At 29.7% G+C, this 17,694-nt stretch overlaps 1 protein-coding gene and 1 non-coding gene across 2 annotated transcripts; both read left to right on the forward strand.

Moving 5' to 3' along the window:
• Positions 1–3: 3 nt before the first annotated feature.
• Positions 4–7,454, forward strand: LOC124938277 (nuclear poly(A) polymerase 1-like). The gene is made up of 10 exons (XM_047478698.1): positions 4–420; positions 510–587; positions 669–776; positions 1,340–1,402; positions 1,512–1,673; positions 2,662–2,775; positions 2,862–2,924; positions 3,021–3,350; positions 5,063–5,227; positions 6,961–7,454. The coding sequence occupies exons 1-10, from the start codon at positions 304–306 to the stop codon at positions 7,387–7,389; spliced, it is 1,629 nt and encodes a 542-aa protein (XP_047334654.1). The 5' UTR covers positions 4–303; the 3' UTR covers positions 7,390–7,454.
• A 7,881-nt stretch (positions 7,455–15,335) lies between these two features.
• Positions 15,336–15,410, forward strand: TRNAN-GUU. Its single transcript has one exon. It is a non-coding gene; the product is annotated as a tRNA-Asn (tRNA).
• The last annotated feature ends 2,284 nt before the right edge of the window (positions 15,411–17,694 follow it).

Genomic DNA, 17,694 nt, shown 5'->3' on the forward strand with positions numbered 1-17,694 from the left:
CAGGTCATCGATTACTTGTGTCCCCAAAACGGATGATGTTGGTGAATTGGGGTTACAGCCTTGATTGAATGTTGTTCTTGTTTTACTTTTAGGGTTCTTGGTTTGTTTCCAAAAGGATCCTTCTTGTTTTTTCAACTTTTCATCTTTGAGTTGTTTGTTTAGTTTTAGGACCATACACTTCCATCAAGTATTAAGTATTCAATAGTGAAAACTAGGAGAATAAAGAATCATTTTTGGCAACAAAATAGCTGAAAAGCAAAACATATATTGCAATAATCAATAAAATCCAACTACAACAAGTAAATGGAAATCCCTGTTTCTAAGAATGGGACAAAGGGCAAGCAACTAGGAGTCTCTCAACCAATATCTTTGAGGGGTCCCACAGATTTCGACATTGCCAAAACCCGCGAACTTGAAAAGGTTTCTATTTCCATGGGAATTTCATTATTTTCTGTTATCTCTTAGTTGCAATTTCAAGATTTTATGGAGTTAATATTTGATTTATTCAGTATTTAGTTGATGTGGGCTTGTATGAGAGTGTGGAAGAAGCTGTGAGCAGGGAACAAGTTCTTGGGAGATTGGATCAGGTTCATATACATTTGTTTCTGTCAACTTTTTCTTCCTTTTATGATCTCACAAATCACAAATGGATGCTGGATAATGAACAGATTGTGAAGATTTGGGTTAAATCTGTAAGTCGTGCCAAGGGTTTGAATGAACAACAAGTACAAGAGGCGAATGCTAAGATATTCACCTTTGGTTCTTATCGGCTTGGGGTATGATGATCTTTATTGTCATTCCTCTCATGAATAGTTTTGTTCTATGTAAGCTAATTTCTTCCCTTGTGTAAATGCATCTGAAATATAATGTAAAGAAGGTGAATTTTTTTCATTAGCAATGAGAATGATGGGATTAAAAGTGTACAAATATTATTAAGTGCTGGTTTTATTAAGATTATTAATTTGTTATGTGAAAATAGCTTTTCTATGAAAATCATATATTTAAACATTAAAGATTTCCTTCCATTTTTGGGAGACACTAAATGATGCTTTTATCTTTGACGATAGTATGAATTAACTGAAAAGAATATTGATGTCAAATACAGTATTTAATGATATGGAACATGTAGCTTACTCTGTTCTTTTTCCCTTACAAATTAAATTTGAAATGCTTTGAGGAACACAACCTGATGATAGACCTACAAACAGACCAAGAGTAGCATTATCTAAGAGACCTAATGCCCAACTGAAATCCCCAACCTCCACATTATCGTTTATCAGCATTATTTTATTATACTCCATTCTTTCCTTGTACTCAACTTTCTCTTCTTTCCACGTAGGTGCATAGTTCTGGCGCTGATATAAATACACTATGTGTTGGGCCACGACATGTAACACGAGAAGTGGGATCTATTCACTTTGTGAAATATTCTCAATTAAATTTATTACCTTTATTTGCTAGTGTTGTTCATACTAGTCTCAATCTTTCTTTTCCTTTCTCCTCTGTTGCAGGATGATTTTTTTGGTGAACTCCATCGAATATTGTTGGAGATGCCTGAAGTGACAGAGTTGCAACCTATTCCTGATGCTCATGTTCCAGTGATGAGATTCAGGATCAATGGGGTTTCAATAGACCTTCTATATGCAAGACTCTTACTTTGGGTTATCCCTGAAGTATGTTTACAATTTTCATTTCCTGTTAGTGTTTTCAGTATGTTTTGGGTATAATAAGAAGTAATTTGATATTTGCTTCCTGTAGTTTTAGTAGAGCCTAGATAGTCTGTAAATTTTTGTATTGAATATTTTGTACATGAGTAAGTATTAAATATATATGTAGGAGGAGTTCCTTCTTCTAAATGAGAAAATAATTACAATCAAATAATTTCAAACTCATTAAATATTATATCTTCAACTCTTATTTCTTATCTTGCAACAACTTCATTGCTTAGTAACTTGTGATAAAGGAAGTAATGAAGTTGTTGTAAATCCATTAACCCGCAGATTTGGAAAAAAATAGAAGATATGGTTGATGATATAATATATATGATTTTGATAGGATCTGATTGTAATTATTTCCTTATTAATGGATTTCAAATTCTTTATTGAGGACCCCATTCAGTATGACTATTTCTTCCTTGCTATGCCCTGCCATAGACAAAAATAAAGGGTTTAGGTATGGTGATTTTGTTTTAAAAAACTCTTACAAACATTGTGTGGTCTGCTTGTCATTGTCTGTATCCATGTTTGATCACTGCTTGTCTACCCTAAATCTTTTTGCTTGATAACAGAAAATTATCACCAGTTACTTGCAATGTTGGATTTGAGTAGTGTTCTCTTTGGTCACTTATTCTCCATGTGAAAACACCCATAATGGGAAAATATTCTTACACCTATATTGTCAACTCAAATTGGGTAAAAGCATCAAGAGTTTTTTGCTATCGACTCTTAAATATAGTTAAGATGCTGTAAATTGTTGTTGAAGTTGGTGTCCTGAAATATTTGGCCATTACTTTCAAGTTATAACTATATTTTTAACTTGATATTGTCAGATGTGTGAGCATTTATGTCAATTATGTTCCCATTCTTGCATGAAGATCACTTAACTTTTCCTGTGATCAGAACCAAGCATAAATCCAGTTTATGATCTTTTTATTTGGTGCAGGACTTGGACATCTCTCAAGATTCGATATTGCAGAATGCTGATGAAAAAACTGTTAGAAGTCTAAATGGCTTGCGTGATACTGACCAGATTCTACATTTGGTACCAAATGTCGAGGTCTTGGTTGAAACTTGTTTCTGTTTCCTTTTTTATCATCACTTGTTATATTGTCATGATTTTTTTGTTGTTTTTCTATGGTGCAGTCTTTTCGCAAAACATTGAGATGTATGAAATTTTGGGCGAAGCAAAGGGGTATTTATTCTAATGTATGGCAATTCTAGAAAGATGGATTATGTTAATTCTTTATTGCTAGTGAAATTCACTTCCTATTCAATCGAACTGATTCTCTATGCCATTGATAGATTGTAGGGTTTTTAGGTGGTATTAATTGGGCACTTTTAGTTGCTCGTGTATGCCAGTTGTATCCCAATGCTCTTCCCAGCATGCTGGTGTCTCTATTTTTTAAGGTTTATACACATTGGCGTTGGCCTAATCCTGTATTGCTATGTGGCATTGAAGAAGGACCTTTTGATCTGCAAGTTTGGGATCCACGGCGGAACCATATGGATAGGCTCCACTTGATGCCTATCATAACCCCTTCATATCCTTGCATGAATTCCAGCTATAGTGTGTCATCAAGTACTTTGTGTATCATCACAGAAGAATTTCAGCGGGGAAATGAAATATGTGAGGTATGATCGTTTGTTGCACGTGTTGAGCCTATTTGGAAACTAGTATTTTGTCACAATCTAATAGAAAAATCGCCACCAAACTTAAAATTGAAATTTTTATTTTTTGGGTTGGTATAAGATTTCTTCTAAATAGTGATCAAATTATTATTTTTATTATGATCCAAATTATAGTGTGATTTTTGTTACATCATTTGGTATACAAATTTAGATCATGATCCAAATTGTAGTGTAATTGTTTTTGTTTTAGGTAGAGTTTTTCTTTTCAATCATGATTAGATTATTGTTTAGATATGTGATTTTGGGTAAAAATATAAGTGTTAATTTCTTTGAATCATAATCAACATATTTGATACCAACACAACTGTTGTTTATGAGAATCTCCAATCTTGATCAATGCATGCATATTGCTTTTAGTTTGTCAATTCCTCCATTTTTTGAATGGTTGTTTAGTCTGTGCAATTGATAATACTTTATGTTTTCTTTTCTTTTAGTTCATCAATCTATTAGTGTTTTTATGTATTTACCTGTTTTTTCTTTCTTTTGTAATGCTTTAGGGCCTCCCTATCAATTATTAAACATACATGAGTTTTTTTTTTCAAAAAGTCAAACCTGCGGACTCTTTTTGCAGGGCTAATTGTTTTCATTTCTCATTTCATGAAAAACCTTTTATATCCATTCGTCTTATCCCCTCTGGAGGTATTTTAGTGATAGGCTCTATAGGAACTAAAAATAACAAACTAGTTTACTCTGATATTGATTTGGCTGGTGACATCACCGATAGTAGACGATCTTGTCACTTGTAGAAGCAAGAAAAATATGTTGTCGCAAAAAGTAGCCTTGAAACCAAATATAGGGCTCTCGCTAGGAATATGTGAAGGAATCTAGATAGTGCATACGACTTGTCTTGAAGGAACTGAGAATAATTATCCCTATCATGGTGCTATGTGATAATAAAGAAGCAATAAGTATTGCCAAGAATTGAGTCCACTATGACAAAGAGCTAAGCAAATTGAGAATGACATGTATTTTATCTTAGAAAACGTGTTAAGAGGGCAAATTAAACCACAGTATGCGTCGTCTTGTAATCAAATTGCAAATATTCTCATCAATAATTCTCCTGAGACCAAACTATGACAAATTAAGAGGCAAGTTGGACATTCTTAATTTATTCTACCCAACTTGAGGGCGAGTGAAGAATTAATGTCAACTCGTAAGGAAGGTGCTTAATCATGGATTTATTGAAAATCAATGTATATTGATATATGAAATACATATCCTGTTAAGCTTAAATTTTTTGAATATCAGCTAATGAAGAGATATGTTACTATTAAGAGGATATATTACTTATTATAAGTATCTCATTCCATAATTATAAATGAAAGTAATGTAGTCTGTTGCTCTTTGATTTGATATTTCTTGCGAACTACTCACTTATTATCAATTTCTTCAGTTTCTATGGCATCTTTATCTTCCAAACATGTGCATACTCCTCATCCTTAAGATGTTTGCAGATTCCAGCTAGTTAGTTTTCAATATTAGCAAATAGTTTGGTTCTAAAGTGTCAGTTAAGGCCATTGAAATCCAAATATCTGCATCTTCAATATCATCACTGTTGTGGATGAATTTCATTCTGTCCTGGTTGAACTTCAGAAAAATACATTAATCATGTATTTTCTGTCTCCACAAATGACATGGTGCTATTTTGATGGCAGGATATGGAGGCTAACAATACTGGATGGGACACCCTGTTTGAACCTTATCCATTTTTTAAAGCACACAAAAATTATTTGCAGATTGAAATTGCAGCTGCAGCAGCAGATGACCTCATGAAGTGGAAAGGATGGGTTCAGTCTCGTCGTCGTCAACTTACACTGAAGGTTACTCTTTGTATAATTTAAATGAATTGAGTGCTCTTATTTTGAAAATCGAATACTAATGGATTATAAATGATAGTTCTATATATACTACTTGTTATTAGATTTAAGGATAAATCTAGCTCCTACAAAATAGGTTATGGATACATAAATCTTTTTTTGTAGAAAAGTAAACTCCTGGATACGAAAATTATGGATTAAAAAATGTATATGCACTGGATAATGTTTGAAAACTAAACTTAGTCAGAAACATATGATTGTTTTTCATCTGTATCCGGATAGAAATACATAAATTATGAGTGTTTCCAAACGAGGTTCGTAGTTCGAATTCAGCGTTGTTTCTTAATTTTTCATCTAACAAAGTTTTCACAAACATATGAATTATAGCGTCGTATCGTAAGTATTTTGTTATTGTGGTCTGCACAAGTATGAATGTTTGTTCCTTTCACTAAACTATTTTCATGAGTATTTCATTATTCAGTATTATGCATATTCATCAAAACAGATATTGGTACGTGTAGAATTATCTCTCCATCTTCCTTGGAATTGGTGTTACTTGTTGTCAGTCCTTGCTTTATTTACACTCAATATCTTTTATATATCACACATCTCTCATGTAAACCACAAGTCATATGTGAATAATATTATTACTCTTTACTCTCAAGAGCTCAATATTCTACGGTATGTATATGTGAGCCTATCTTCTTTGATATCTTTCCCTTGTCAAGGGTTGAACTGTCTAGGTCTGCCCTTAACTTTTCTTTCGATTCCTATTTCATAGGGTGTCTACTTATTTGCATCCTAGTATACTACTCTCCTTTAGAACACTAGGATATATTTCATTTGAGTCATAACTATCCCTTATTTTCATCTAACAACTTGTATACCAATGAAATATTTTGAAGTTGCCAAGATTTTGAATCTCAAATTCATTAGCTAGTTGTTGTTTTCAGCCTTTGACTTCTTCCTCAAAATTTTCAGTGAGAATAATATCATTAACATAGACAATTACAACAATAATTCTATTATTAGTTGAATTCATAATGAATATGTATGATGAGACTGAATTCTGTATCCAGATTTGAAACAACCAATAAATCTTTTTAATATGTATCTCATAGTTTTAGTTCCCAAATGTTCTGGATCTAGATTTAAGCACACTTTGTCATGAATTTAGCAATTCTGTCAAACTAGGCACTTGGAGACTACTTCAGACATAAGTTATGTTGTAACTTATAGACCAGATTGTTTTATTCATAGGAACTTTCAAATAGACTTCTACATTCTCTATTTAGGAAAGAAATTTTCTATATTCAGTTGGTGATGTAACTAATCACAGTTTTCTTTTTGGAAAATATACAATGTACCTTAGTTAAACAAATATGTATAAAGGAAAAACAGAAAAAAAAAAAAAAAACTACAACTCTTTTGTATCTTACTAGTCAAAAACAACAAAATCAAGCCCAAAGTCTCTTGGAAACAAGGGTGCAAAAAACCAACATCTAGAAATATATATAAGAACTTATTTGATCTTGGGTGCTTTGCAAATAAGCCTTTCTTAAAAACAATATATATTGTTGATGTAAGAAGTGTTTTATTTAAGATTATTTGGGTAAAATTATCCAAAATATGCATTAATGAAGCTATCCTTATCAGTTGTTATGCAATTTCACTTTCTTTATATTTGCTAGATCTGGAAGTTCTACTTATGTTATGCATGCTTTTTGAAAATACAGATAGAGAGGGACACTTACAATATGCTTCAGTGCCACCCTCACCCAGGGGAGTTTTCAGATAAATCCAAACCCTTCCATTGCTATTACTTCATGGGTCTTCAACGTAAGAAAGGAGTTCCAACAAATGAAGGTCAGCAGTTCGATATAAGGATGACCGTAGAGGAATTTAATCAATCTGTTGGATTGTATACACATTGGAAGCTAGGTATGGAAATGAATGTAAGTCATGTGAAGAGAAAAAACATACCATGTTTTGTATTTCCTGATAGTGTTCGGCCTGTAAAGGCTTCGGTCCATACTGAGAAAGACAAGACAAGTGACGAAGGCACATCAGAGAGAATAGAATATCAGAAAAAGAGTAAGAGGGAAGTTGATAATGTGGAGAACCTTTCTATGAATCTTATGTCTGGCCTTTCATTAAATGATTGATGAACCTTTGTATTAGGGTGCCCTCCAGAAAAAGAAAGAAAAGGAAACTGTGTTTTATGTGATTACTAGAAGACCTATTTGTTTACTATGAATTAATGAAATGTAGTAAATGGTATGTAACACTTAATATCTGTAATACAAGGAATGTAAGAGGTAAAAAAGTACCTTGAAAATACTTGTAAGAGTGAAATTTACTATTCTTACCATTCCATTTTGCTATAAGAGTTATTGCATTTATTAATCATGCAAATGCCTCATTTTTTTTCTTCTGGTTTAGTTTAGATGATTTTTTTTAGAACGCTAAGTTCCGCTCCTCTTATGGAGTGCGACTAATCCACGCGGATTAAGCACATAACTCGTAAACACACTTAATCATGTAACAATGTGCAGAACTTGCCGTCTGATGGGCTCGAACTCAGGACCTGAGGGAGGCTAAGGATATTCACATATTGTTACCGTTAAGCTAGAAGAAGGGATTAGTTTAGATGATTTGAGATAAGCTTCAAGAGAAAGATGATATGATTTGAATTGTAATCATATTTTAAGGAAATGAGAATTGCAATTCCAATTAAAGCTAAACCTTGTTTTGTTTGTATTTACATTCTAGAAATTAATCTTTGGAATAAAAGTTAGTAACTTATAACGAATGAACATGCTTATGTAATACATTTAAGATGCATAATATGTTTGGTTGTTGATCTGCATTTGTCATCTTCATGAAAGATGTAGATGTTTGGTAGTTGCATTTGCTCTTATTGCCATGCTTAGAGATTTTTTTGTTAGAATCTAATGTATAATTCAATATAATTCAAACTATGTGAAAACTAAGCAACAAAAGAACACATGACACAACTAATACCCAATTTTCCTACATCCACCTTTACCAAGGTAGACTATGACTTTCCAATAATCAAAGTTTTACAAGAATCTTTCCCAAGAGATGTCTATTCCACACAAGAATTTTACACACAATAAGGAAAACTACTCAAAAGTACTTTCAACCAAGCCCTCTCTAGTCTAAGTCATAAAATAGTATAAATCTATAAAGTAATGCTACTCCTTTACAGTAATGATAATGTAGTAGCCCAAACAGAAAACTCATTATGTTACATTCAAGACTCCTAAAATTATATATATTAACTCTAAACCAACAACTATCTTTTATAGTCTATATCTTTTATTAACTCTAAACCATCTACTATATCTTATAGTATTGCATCTTGTCATTTCATTGTTCTCTCATTGTGTCTCCAAAGCTATTGTAAAGCTTATCTTCTTCCTTGATTCATAATAGTCTCTCCCTTTTTGGTTTACTATATCCACTGTCTGGTCGACTCACATGTGACAATCCTCCGTGCTTTCCAATTCTATGCAATGTTACAACTTGGCTAAGGGCCTTATTCAACTTCGGTAATGTTGTTATTGGTTGACACATCTTGATCTGCAACTTCCCCTTGCTTGACCATATTCCTTTAGGAAGTGTAGCCTCACATAAATGTGCTTAGTTCTCTCATGTTAATTACATTGGACTCCTTGTCAAATGTAAGGCACTTTGATTGTCCCCATATATTTCAACTTCATTTTCACCTTGATTAGTTCTCCTAGAAATTCTTTAAGTCACCTTACCTCCTTTAATGCCACTGTGAATGCAGCATACTGATCTACTGTTGTATAAAATGCCACAAATATTTCCAACTAATGACATATACTCCAAGCATTAATATATAACTGGTTGTAGATCTCATTCTATCAACGTCCCTTGCAAAGTCAGAATCTACAAAAACAAGTGTAGGTCTCCTCCCTTCTTATGATAAATCAAACTTGTCTTGATAGTACTCTTGTCCATTGGACATGAAACTGCTAACAAGACTTGATGGAAATGTCAAATCGGTCTTGTGCATACCATTACATATATGAGGCTTCCAATGGCATGGACATAATGTATGGCCTCAATGTCCTCATCTCATCTTATTTTATCTTTGGAAAATTTCCACTCCCTTAAAATGAGCATCCAATGTGTAGCAACTCCCTTGAAATTCTCCATCATGAATTTAGAGATCACATTCTCATGATATGATTGCTGCCCAATATGTACAATCTCTCCCTCTTATTACTTTGGATACTCAAACTAAGAATATTTTAAATGTTCTACGTCTTTCATCTCAAACTCATCCTCTTTTAGTGATATTTTAAGGTCCATTATAGTCTTCATATCTTTATAAGAAATTACCATATCAAATAAATATAATAATATAGATGATTGATCATTCACTCTTCTCCTTGAAGTAAACACAACAATCAAAACTACTAGCAAAAAAAAAAAATGTTCCATCGTGAAATTATCAAATATTCTATACCATAAAATATGTTGTTTAATCATATAAAAATATTACTTTAGAAGACATACTCTTGCAATAGAAATACGAAAGATGACATAAACAATAAAAAGACACAAATTTAACGTGGTTCACCAATATAAAATTAATTATGTCTATCAAAAAAGAAAAAAATTATTGAGGAGATCAGAACATAAATTACATAATGACAGATTAGGGTTATTACACGAGTTTATATAACAGGTGGGAGGAATTCATCATACAAGACTAATTCTAATGATGTTTAATTTTTAAAGTGTTCGGATTGCTGAGTATAAGTTATACTTTTTAACTAATTAATCTATATATATATATATATATATATATATATAATGATGCTTAATTTTCAAAATGTACGGATTACCGGGGTGAGAGTTGTGGTTAATTTGGATGTATATATATATATACATAAGAATAAATTATCAAATATCCTATACCATAAAATATGTTGTTTAATCATATAAAAATATTATTTTAGAAGACATACTCTTGCAATAGAAATACGAAAGATGACATAAACAATAAAAAGACACAAATTTAACGTGGTTCACCAATATAAAATTAATTATGTCTATCAAAAAAGAAAAAAATTATTGAGGAGATCAGAACATAAATTACATAATGACAGATTAGGGTTATTACACGAGTTTATATAACAGGCGGAGAAATTCATCATACAAGACTAATTCTAATGATGTTTAATTTTTAAAGTGTTCGGATTGCTGAGTATAAGTTATACTTTTTAACTAATTAATATATATATATATATATATATATATATATATATATATATATATAAAATGATGCTTAATTTTCAAAATGTACGGATTACCGAGGTGAGAGTTGTGGTTAATTTGGATATATATATATATATATATATATATATATATATATATATATATATATATATATATATATATATAAAAGAATAAATTAAAAATGTTATCACATTTTTACCGTAATTTATTTTTTCAGTTTTTATATTATTATTCGTGCAAATGCACTCACTACATGCTAGTTGTCTTAGTATACAACATCGTTGTCTGAAAATGGAACTTAGTAGATGTATTATCGTTTAAGAATGGAGTTGAAGAAATCATTTCAAGACAGAAGTGAAAAGTTTGCCCGCAATAGGACTTAAAAAGATAAAAATGGATATAGGAACTTGTGTCTATTTTTAACATAAATTAACGATTTTATAACATTTTAAATGTTTTTAGATATTTATGGTCTAAATTCGAAAAAGAAATAAAGAGCAATTTCAAACAACAACAAAAATGTATGAGGAACCATTTTAAACAAAAATAAATGTATAAAGAGCAATTTAAAACAAGATAATATATAGAGATATATTTAAAACTTAGTAAAAATGTATAGGGATCATTTTACTTAATACCCCAATAATATATTTTATTTAGCCTATTCTTTTAATTAATATTTATCTTTTATTTTATTTTTAAAATAACCCGAGTTTAAATTATTTTAGAAATTTATCAATATATTTCCAAAAATAATTATTTATTTTAAATTTCATATTATGAGTTGGTTTAAGATTTTTAAAAATCAATTTTGTAATTCAATATTATTTAAAAAATGGGGATGTAAAAGTTTGCTTTCTACCATGTGGTTGGCTTGTATATGATTCAGTAATAGAAATTTGATTACCAATTAATTTTGTATTTTTAGTATGTATCTATTTAAAGTAGGCTGTGTGATATTTGACTCCATAAATTTTTTTTTATAGGATATGAAAGTTCATTGATGGACTCTTAATCAGTTAGAAAATTATGAGAAAAAGATGAAATATTGGTTTACGGCTCGTATTGTCGCTTAAATTTGAACCACCATTTTTCTGTAAGAGTGATTTTACTGTTTTTATTTAAGAATGATAACTTTTTTGTATAAAAAATCACAATGTATGTTTGAAAGTGATACCAACCATTTAATGCGTAATATAACATCATATTTAAACATAGTTATTACTCTAAGATCTGTCATGAATTCGTAATCCTATAGTGCATAATATTTGTTGATACATAAAGACTATTAAGTAATTGATTTCTATCTGCAAAATATACTAAAAATATAATAAAAATGTAGATGTCTTAATCAAATTGTTTTTAATATGAGAAAGTCATTTGAAATTTAAGAAATTAGGTGTACTTTCTGAACCAATTATTTTCAACATTTACTTATATTTTGAATGAGCCTTATATGATTGAACCCTCCCGCCTTATGCCAGACAATAAAATCCCCTTCAAGTTCTTCTTACACAAACATCTAACTTATCTTCAATGGTTTCACTAATTCTTTTGGGAGTGACTCCCTTAAATGTTCTTACCTAAAATTGTGTATCATCTACTCATGCTTGCTTTGTGCGCGAGTCCTTCACCAGTGGCATTTCTTCAATTGTAGATGGTTGATTTGAATTATCTTCCTTCAACATCTTTTTCTTGATAAAATTTGGAAAGGATGTAATGAATCCCTTTTACCAGATCAAGGAAATCAAAACATGCCAAGATTTGATCAGTAACTTGAGATTTTCATTCGATATAGTTGTGTCTATCTAATTTTATTTCTTATAATATGTGGAAGAACTGTGAATTGATATTATTATGCCATTGAAGTAATTTCGGGAGATTTATCTTGTAAAGCTCTAATACCAAGTTTGATTTTGTAGAATGAAATATATAAAGGAAAGAAACTATAAAAAAAATTGAGCTAATGAGAGTGTAGATTGGGAATAAAGAGTGATAATCTTAAAAAAAAAATATATAATAATATGTATTCAATATTTAAAATTATTAATAAATTACAAATAATATATTAAAATAAGAAATAGAACACTCTCAATTCACATTTTATTCACTTTGGTAAAACAACTCATCTTCTCACATATTTCATCACATATTTTTTTTTAATAAATCTCTCATCTCGTGACCTTACACTTTCACTTTGGTCTATCAAATATCTAATTCATATGTTTTTAATATTTATCTTTGTGACCTCACATTTTGGTCATTGAAATATTTGATTTATATTTTTTAACCACTTTCAATTATTATATGCCTATTATCCTTCGACAAACCACATCTCAATCACAGTTGGTTAAAGGATTGTACTTGTTTTGTTAGGTTGTAAGTTCGAAACATACATAACCGTTATAAATTTATGGGCGAGTCAACCCAAAATCCAACCCAAGTATCCATTTACTGTCACATATATATCCAAATTAACCACAACTCTCGACCCGACAATCCGGATACTTAGAAAATTAAGCATCATTAATAATATTTATAAATTAGTTAGTTAAAACGTTGAACTTTTATTTTTAAGATTGTCCCGCGTTCATCAAATTTGATATTAATTTAAAAGATAAGATGTTCTTATCTCAACTTGTGTATCATCTCCTCATGCTTCCCTTGTGTGCGAGTCCTTCATCAATGACATTATTTCAATTGTTGAATTGAGTTATTTTCCTTCAACATCTTTTTCTCAATGAAATTTGGGAGGGAGATAATGAATCCCTTTTACTAGATCAAGTAAATCAAAACATGCCAAACTTTGAGTAGCTTAAGATTTTCATTAGATATAGTTTTGTCTATCTAATTTTATTTTTGTAATACTTGGAAGAACTATGAACTGATATTATTATGCCATTGAAGTAGTTTTGGGAGAACATAGCGGTATCAAAGCTTGGTTCTAAGAATTTTTATTTTGATTGGTTTATGATGATTAACCTAAACATAAGGATTTTATTGAATGGTTCAAACTATCATAGTTGGAAGGGTAAAATGAAAGATCTTCTATTGTAAAGTCTTTGCATTTACCTATTTTTGGTAGTGAGAAATACATCTCCAAATCTAATGAGGAATGAGATTTTGAGCTTGAATATGTATGTGGTTTCATTCGTCAATTTGTTGTAGAGAATGTTTATAACCACATACAACATGAGACAAATGTATCTACTTTGTGGAGTAAGCTTAAGAATTTGTATGCTTCAAAAATAGGATGTAACAAATTATTTTTGCTCCAAAAGATAATTCATTTGAGATATAGTGATAGTGCTTCTATGGCTGATCACTTGAATGAGTTTTAGGGTGTTCTTGAACAGATGTCAGTAATGGGTATAAACTTCGAAGACGATGTTCAAAGACTTTGGTTATTAACTACTCTACCTGATTCATTAAAGAATTTTAAAGTTTCTCTTTGTAACTCTATTTCTAATGGTGTAGTAACATTGGAGATGGAAAAAAGTGGTTCTTAAATGAAGAATTGAGATGAAAATCTCAAGGCTCTTCATCACAGTAAAATGTGTTTGTTGCTGAAAACCGGGGAATACAGGATAGTAGAGGTGAGAAAGATAAGTTGAGACATAAGAGTCGGAACAAGTCTAAGTCAAAATACAAGTCAACTGAATGTTACCATTGTGGAAAAAATGGACACATGAAGAAGAACTATTATAAGCTAAAAAATGAAGTGAATGGATCTAAGAAAAAGAAAGATGATTCTGAAGATCGCGTTCTCAACAACTTATTAAGCCCAAACCTCCATCCATGCCTCTTCTTAAGCCTTATTTGTTTATTCTTTAATTATTTTAAGATATTTTATTCATTAAATACTTAAAATGATTTTATTAAATACTATAAAAATAAAAAATGATTTACAATAATTATTTTAACACAAATAAATAATTTCATTATAAGACTCAAGATATTTTTCAAATTTCTTAAATTTTAAGAGCTCATAACTTGAGTTATACAATTTAAAAAGTTATGAGAAACATTCTTAAATGATTATGTTAATTTATACAATACTTTAAATTTATGCAACAATCTCAAATATTTGGACAATTACAAATTCACTCTATTGTGTACTCTCATAACATGTAATACATCTTAAACTTTCAATTCTTGGCTTCATTTAAGAGTTTTGTATACCCTAGATGCATGTTTATGAACAAAACGGGCATGGTCCCTTTAACATAGGATACTTTCTTAGATGTATACTTAATTTTTAAACATACTTTCTTAGATGTATGCTTAATTTTTAAACTTGAATGTAGTGTAATAATTTACATGTTTTAAAAGGTCAATTGTTTCGGAGTAAAGACCGTCTTTTTAGATGGGCGTGTGGACCATATCGCCGATATATTTTCCCACACATAACCAAGCACCAACCTATAACGAATTTCTGAAAATATTTTTTTTTTCTAATTTCTAATTAACTAAGTTAGGTGATAATTTAGTAAAAAAGTCTAACTAGTCTAGGATTGATTAACTTGGAGATGAGCTCATCGAGGTTTATCTCTCGAATTTATCAATTCATTGGTACTCTTGAAAATATGTTCAAGTCTAACTTTACAATTTTGGTTACTTGTCTCACTCAAGATTCAAGAGAAAAGTAATGCATGGGACGGACATAATTCATTTCCCGGTGTGATCGATTAGACGACGTACAAATACTTTTGTATCATGTCTTAGAACATGAATTAAAATTGAAAAAACTTTTATATCAAATCTTAGAACATAAATTTAAATTGAAAAACTAAAATATGAATTTAAGTTAATAAGTTGGAATAGCTCAGTTGGTTAGAGCGTGTGGCTGTTAACCACAAGGTCGGAGGTTCAAGCCCTCCTTCTATTGATACCAAAATTATTTATACGTAAAATGTATGAAATTTTTAATATTTTGGTATACCAAAATATACTAGAATAATATTTATAAGCTAATAAAATTAATATTATATAATACTTATAAAAAAATAAATAGATTTGATATTAATTTAATTACATAAATATATCAAGCCCTCCTTCTATTGATACCAAAATTATTTATACGTAAAATGTATGAAATTTTTAATATTTTGGTATACCAAAATATACTAGAATAATATTTATAAGCTAATAAAATTAATATTATATAATACTTATAAAAAAATAAATAGATTTGATATTAATTTAATTACATAAATATAATTTTTGAAAATCAAATAAAAAAATATAATTATATTGTAATATTATTTAATATATTCAATCTCAATATATTATATTTTATAAGATATAAAATTATTTTTATTTCAATTTAAGTATTTTATTTTCAAAATAAACAAAATAGAGTTTAATATGTTTTCAAGTTTATCTCAATTACAATATACGACTTTTACAACCATTTTGCAAGAAAACTCAAGAGACTGTCCATTGCTACTTTTTCAACAAACTTGTATCTCGTTTGAAGCCCTAAATCTCGCTTCGGTAAAATCCTAAATCTTGTTTAGTTATTTTTTTAATATAAGAAATTAATATATAAATATATTTAAATTCGATTCTTTCGATCCGAACTCGAGCCTATGATTATATGATCGAGCCGAGTTCGAGCTTAATATTAAAAGCTCACTCGAGCTCGAGCAGAGCCAATAAAAAATGAGTTGAGTCGAACTCGAGCCAGGACTAGTTCGAGCTCGGCTCGACTCGACTCGTTTACACCTCTAAAAGACATACATTTTTGGATGAGTTAAATTATTTCAATTTCTTTAATAAACTAATGATTTAAGGCTTCATCAATAAACAAGGAAATGTTATCTAGAGTTTGCAAGAGCTAAGATTGCTAAATCAAACATTTACGGTAGTTATTATATAACTTAAATGAGAGTGAAAGTAATAGTTATGGTGTTAGGGTAGTTTCTTACCACTAGTAAAAAAAAGTCTTTATACTGATCGTTAATACCTTGATTATCAATCGGTATAGGAAAATAACGATTGGATACTAATCTTTAGAAGCTCTCTCGATATTACAAATTCAAGATAGGCCGATTGGAATTTAACCAATCTGTATATGATAAGGATTCCAATCGATATAAGGTAATACAGGAAAAAAAAAGTGGACTCAACCACGACAATAAAAAACCCTAACCCATTTCTTCTCTCTCAAAGTTTATCAGTCATGGAATTGTAACATATGTCTAGTCATATACCTTAAAACTCAGGGGCGGAGCCACATGGGTAGGGTGGGCTCCAGCCCCACCTAAATTAAAATATTAAAATAAAACATTTTATATATACTTAAGATATGACTGTTAGCTCAATTAGCTATTTAACTAAACTTTGAACATGAGGTCAGGTGATTAAATCCTAGCCTCACCTTTAATTTATTTTAATTCTAAATATAATTATTATTAAAATTTTCTAATATACAAATATTTATAATAATACATAAATTTTAATTAATATACAAATAAGATTTATTTATATAAATAAAGTATATAAAATAATGTAAATCATATAATAATATTATTTATTTTAAAATTATATTTATATAATAATTATACATTATTTTTTATTTATTATAATATAATTAATAATACAAATTATTTATAAGGGTAAAATATAAAAAATAAAATAATAATAGTGTTTTATATTTCTTAATTTTAAACTATTTCAAAAATTTATAAGAAAATATAAACTAATATTAATAAACAAGTTAAAATAGTTACATTGGTTTGATTCGGTATTTAAATAAAGAATTTGATATCCCTGCTCAAAACCTAACAAATCTCCTAGAATTGATGTTGATGTAAGTTCTTTTAAACTTGATCCAGCATTACGTATTTCGATATGTGAATATCCTTTTAATCTAAGGGATGAAATTAGACGAGCTTATATCAAGATGGGGTCATATCAACCTATTAAGAATGAGTACCCGCCGACCAAATTTGAAAATCAAAATCGACGGTTCCAAAGTCATTGGTTTAAGAAATTTACTTGGTTAGAATACTCTCCTTTGAAAGATGCTGCTTTTTGTTTTCCATGTTTTTGTCTGAACATAAACAACCCTAAAAACCTACATTTACAATAGATGGATTAAAATATTGAAAGCGAGTTAACGATGGAATAAATGTTTTTTTGTTATGCATATAGGATGTAATATTTCA

The sequence above is a fragment of the Impatiens glandulifera genome, chromosome 1 (genome assembly GCF_907164915.1).
Source record: "Impatiens glandulifera chromosome 1, dImpGla2.1, whole genome shotgun sequence".
Taxonomy (NCBI): Eukaryota; Viridiplantae; Streptophyta; class Magnoliopsida; order Ericales; family Balsaminaceae; genus Impatiens; species Impatiens glandulifera.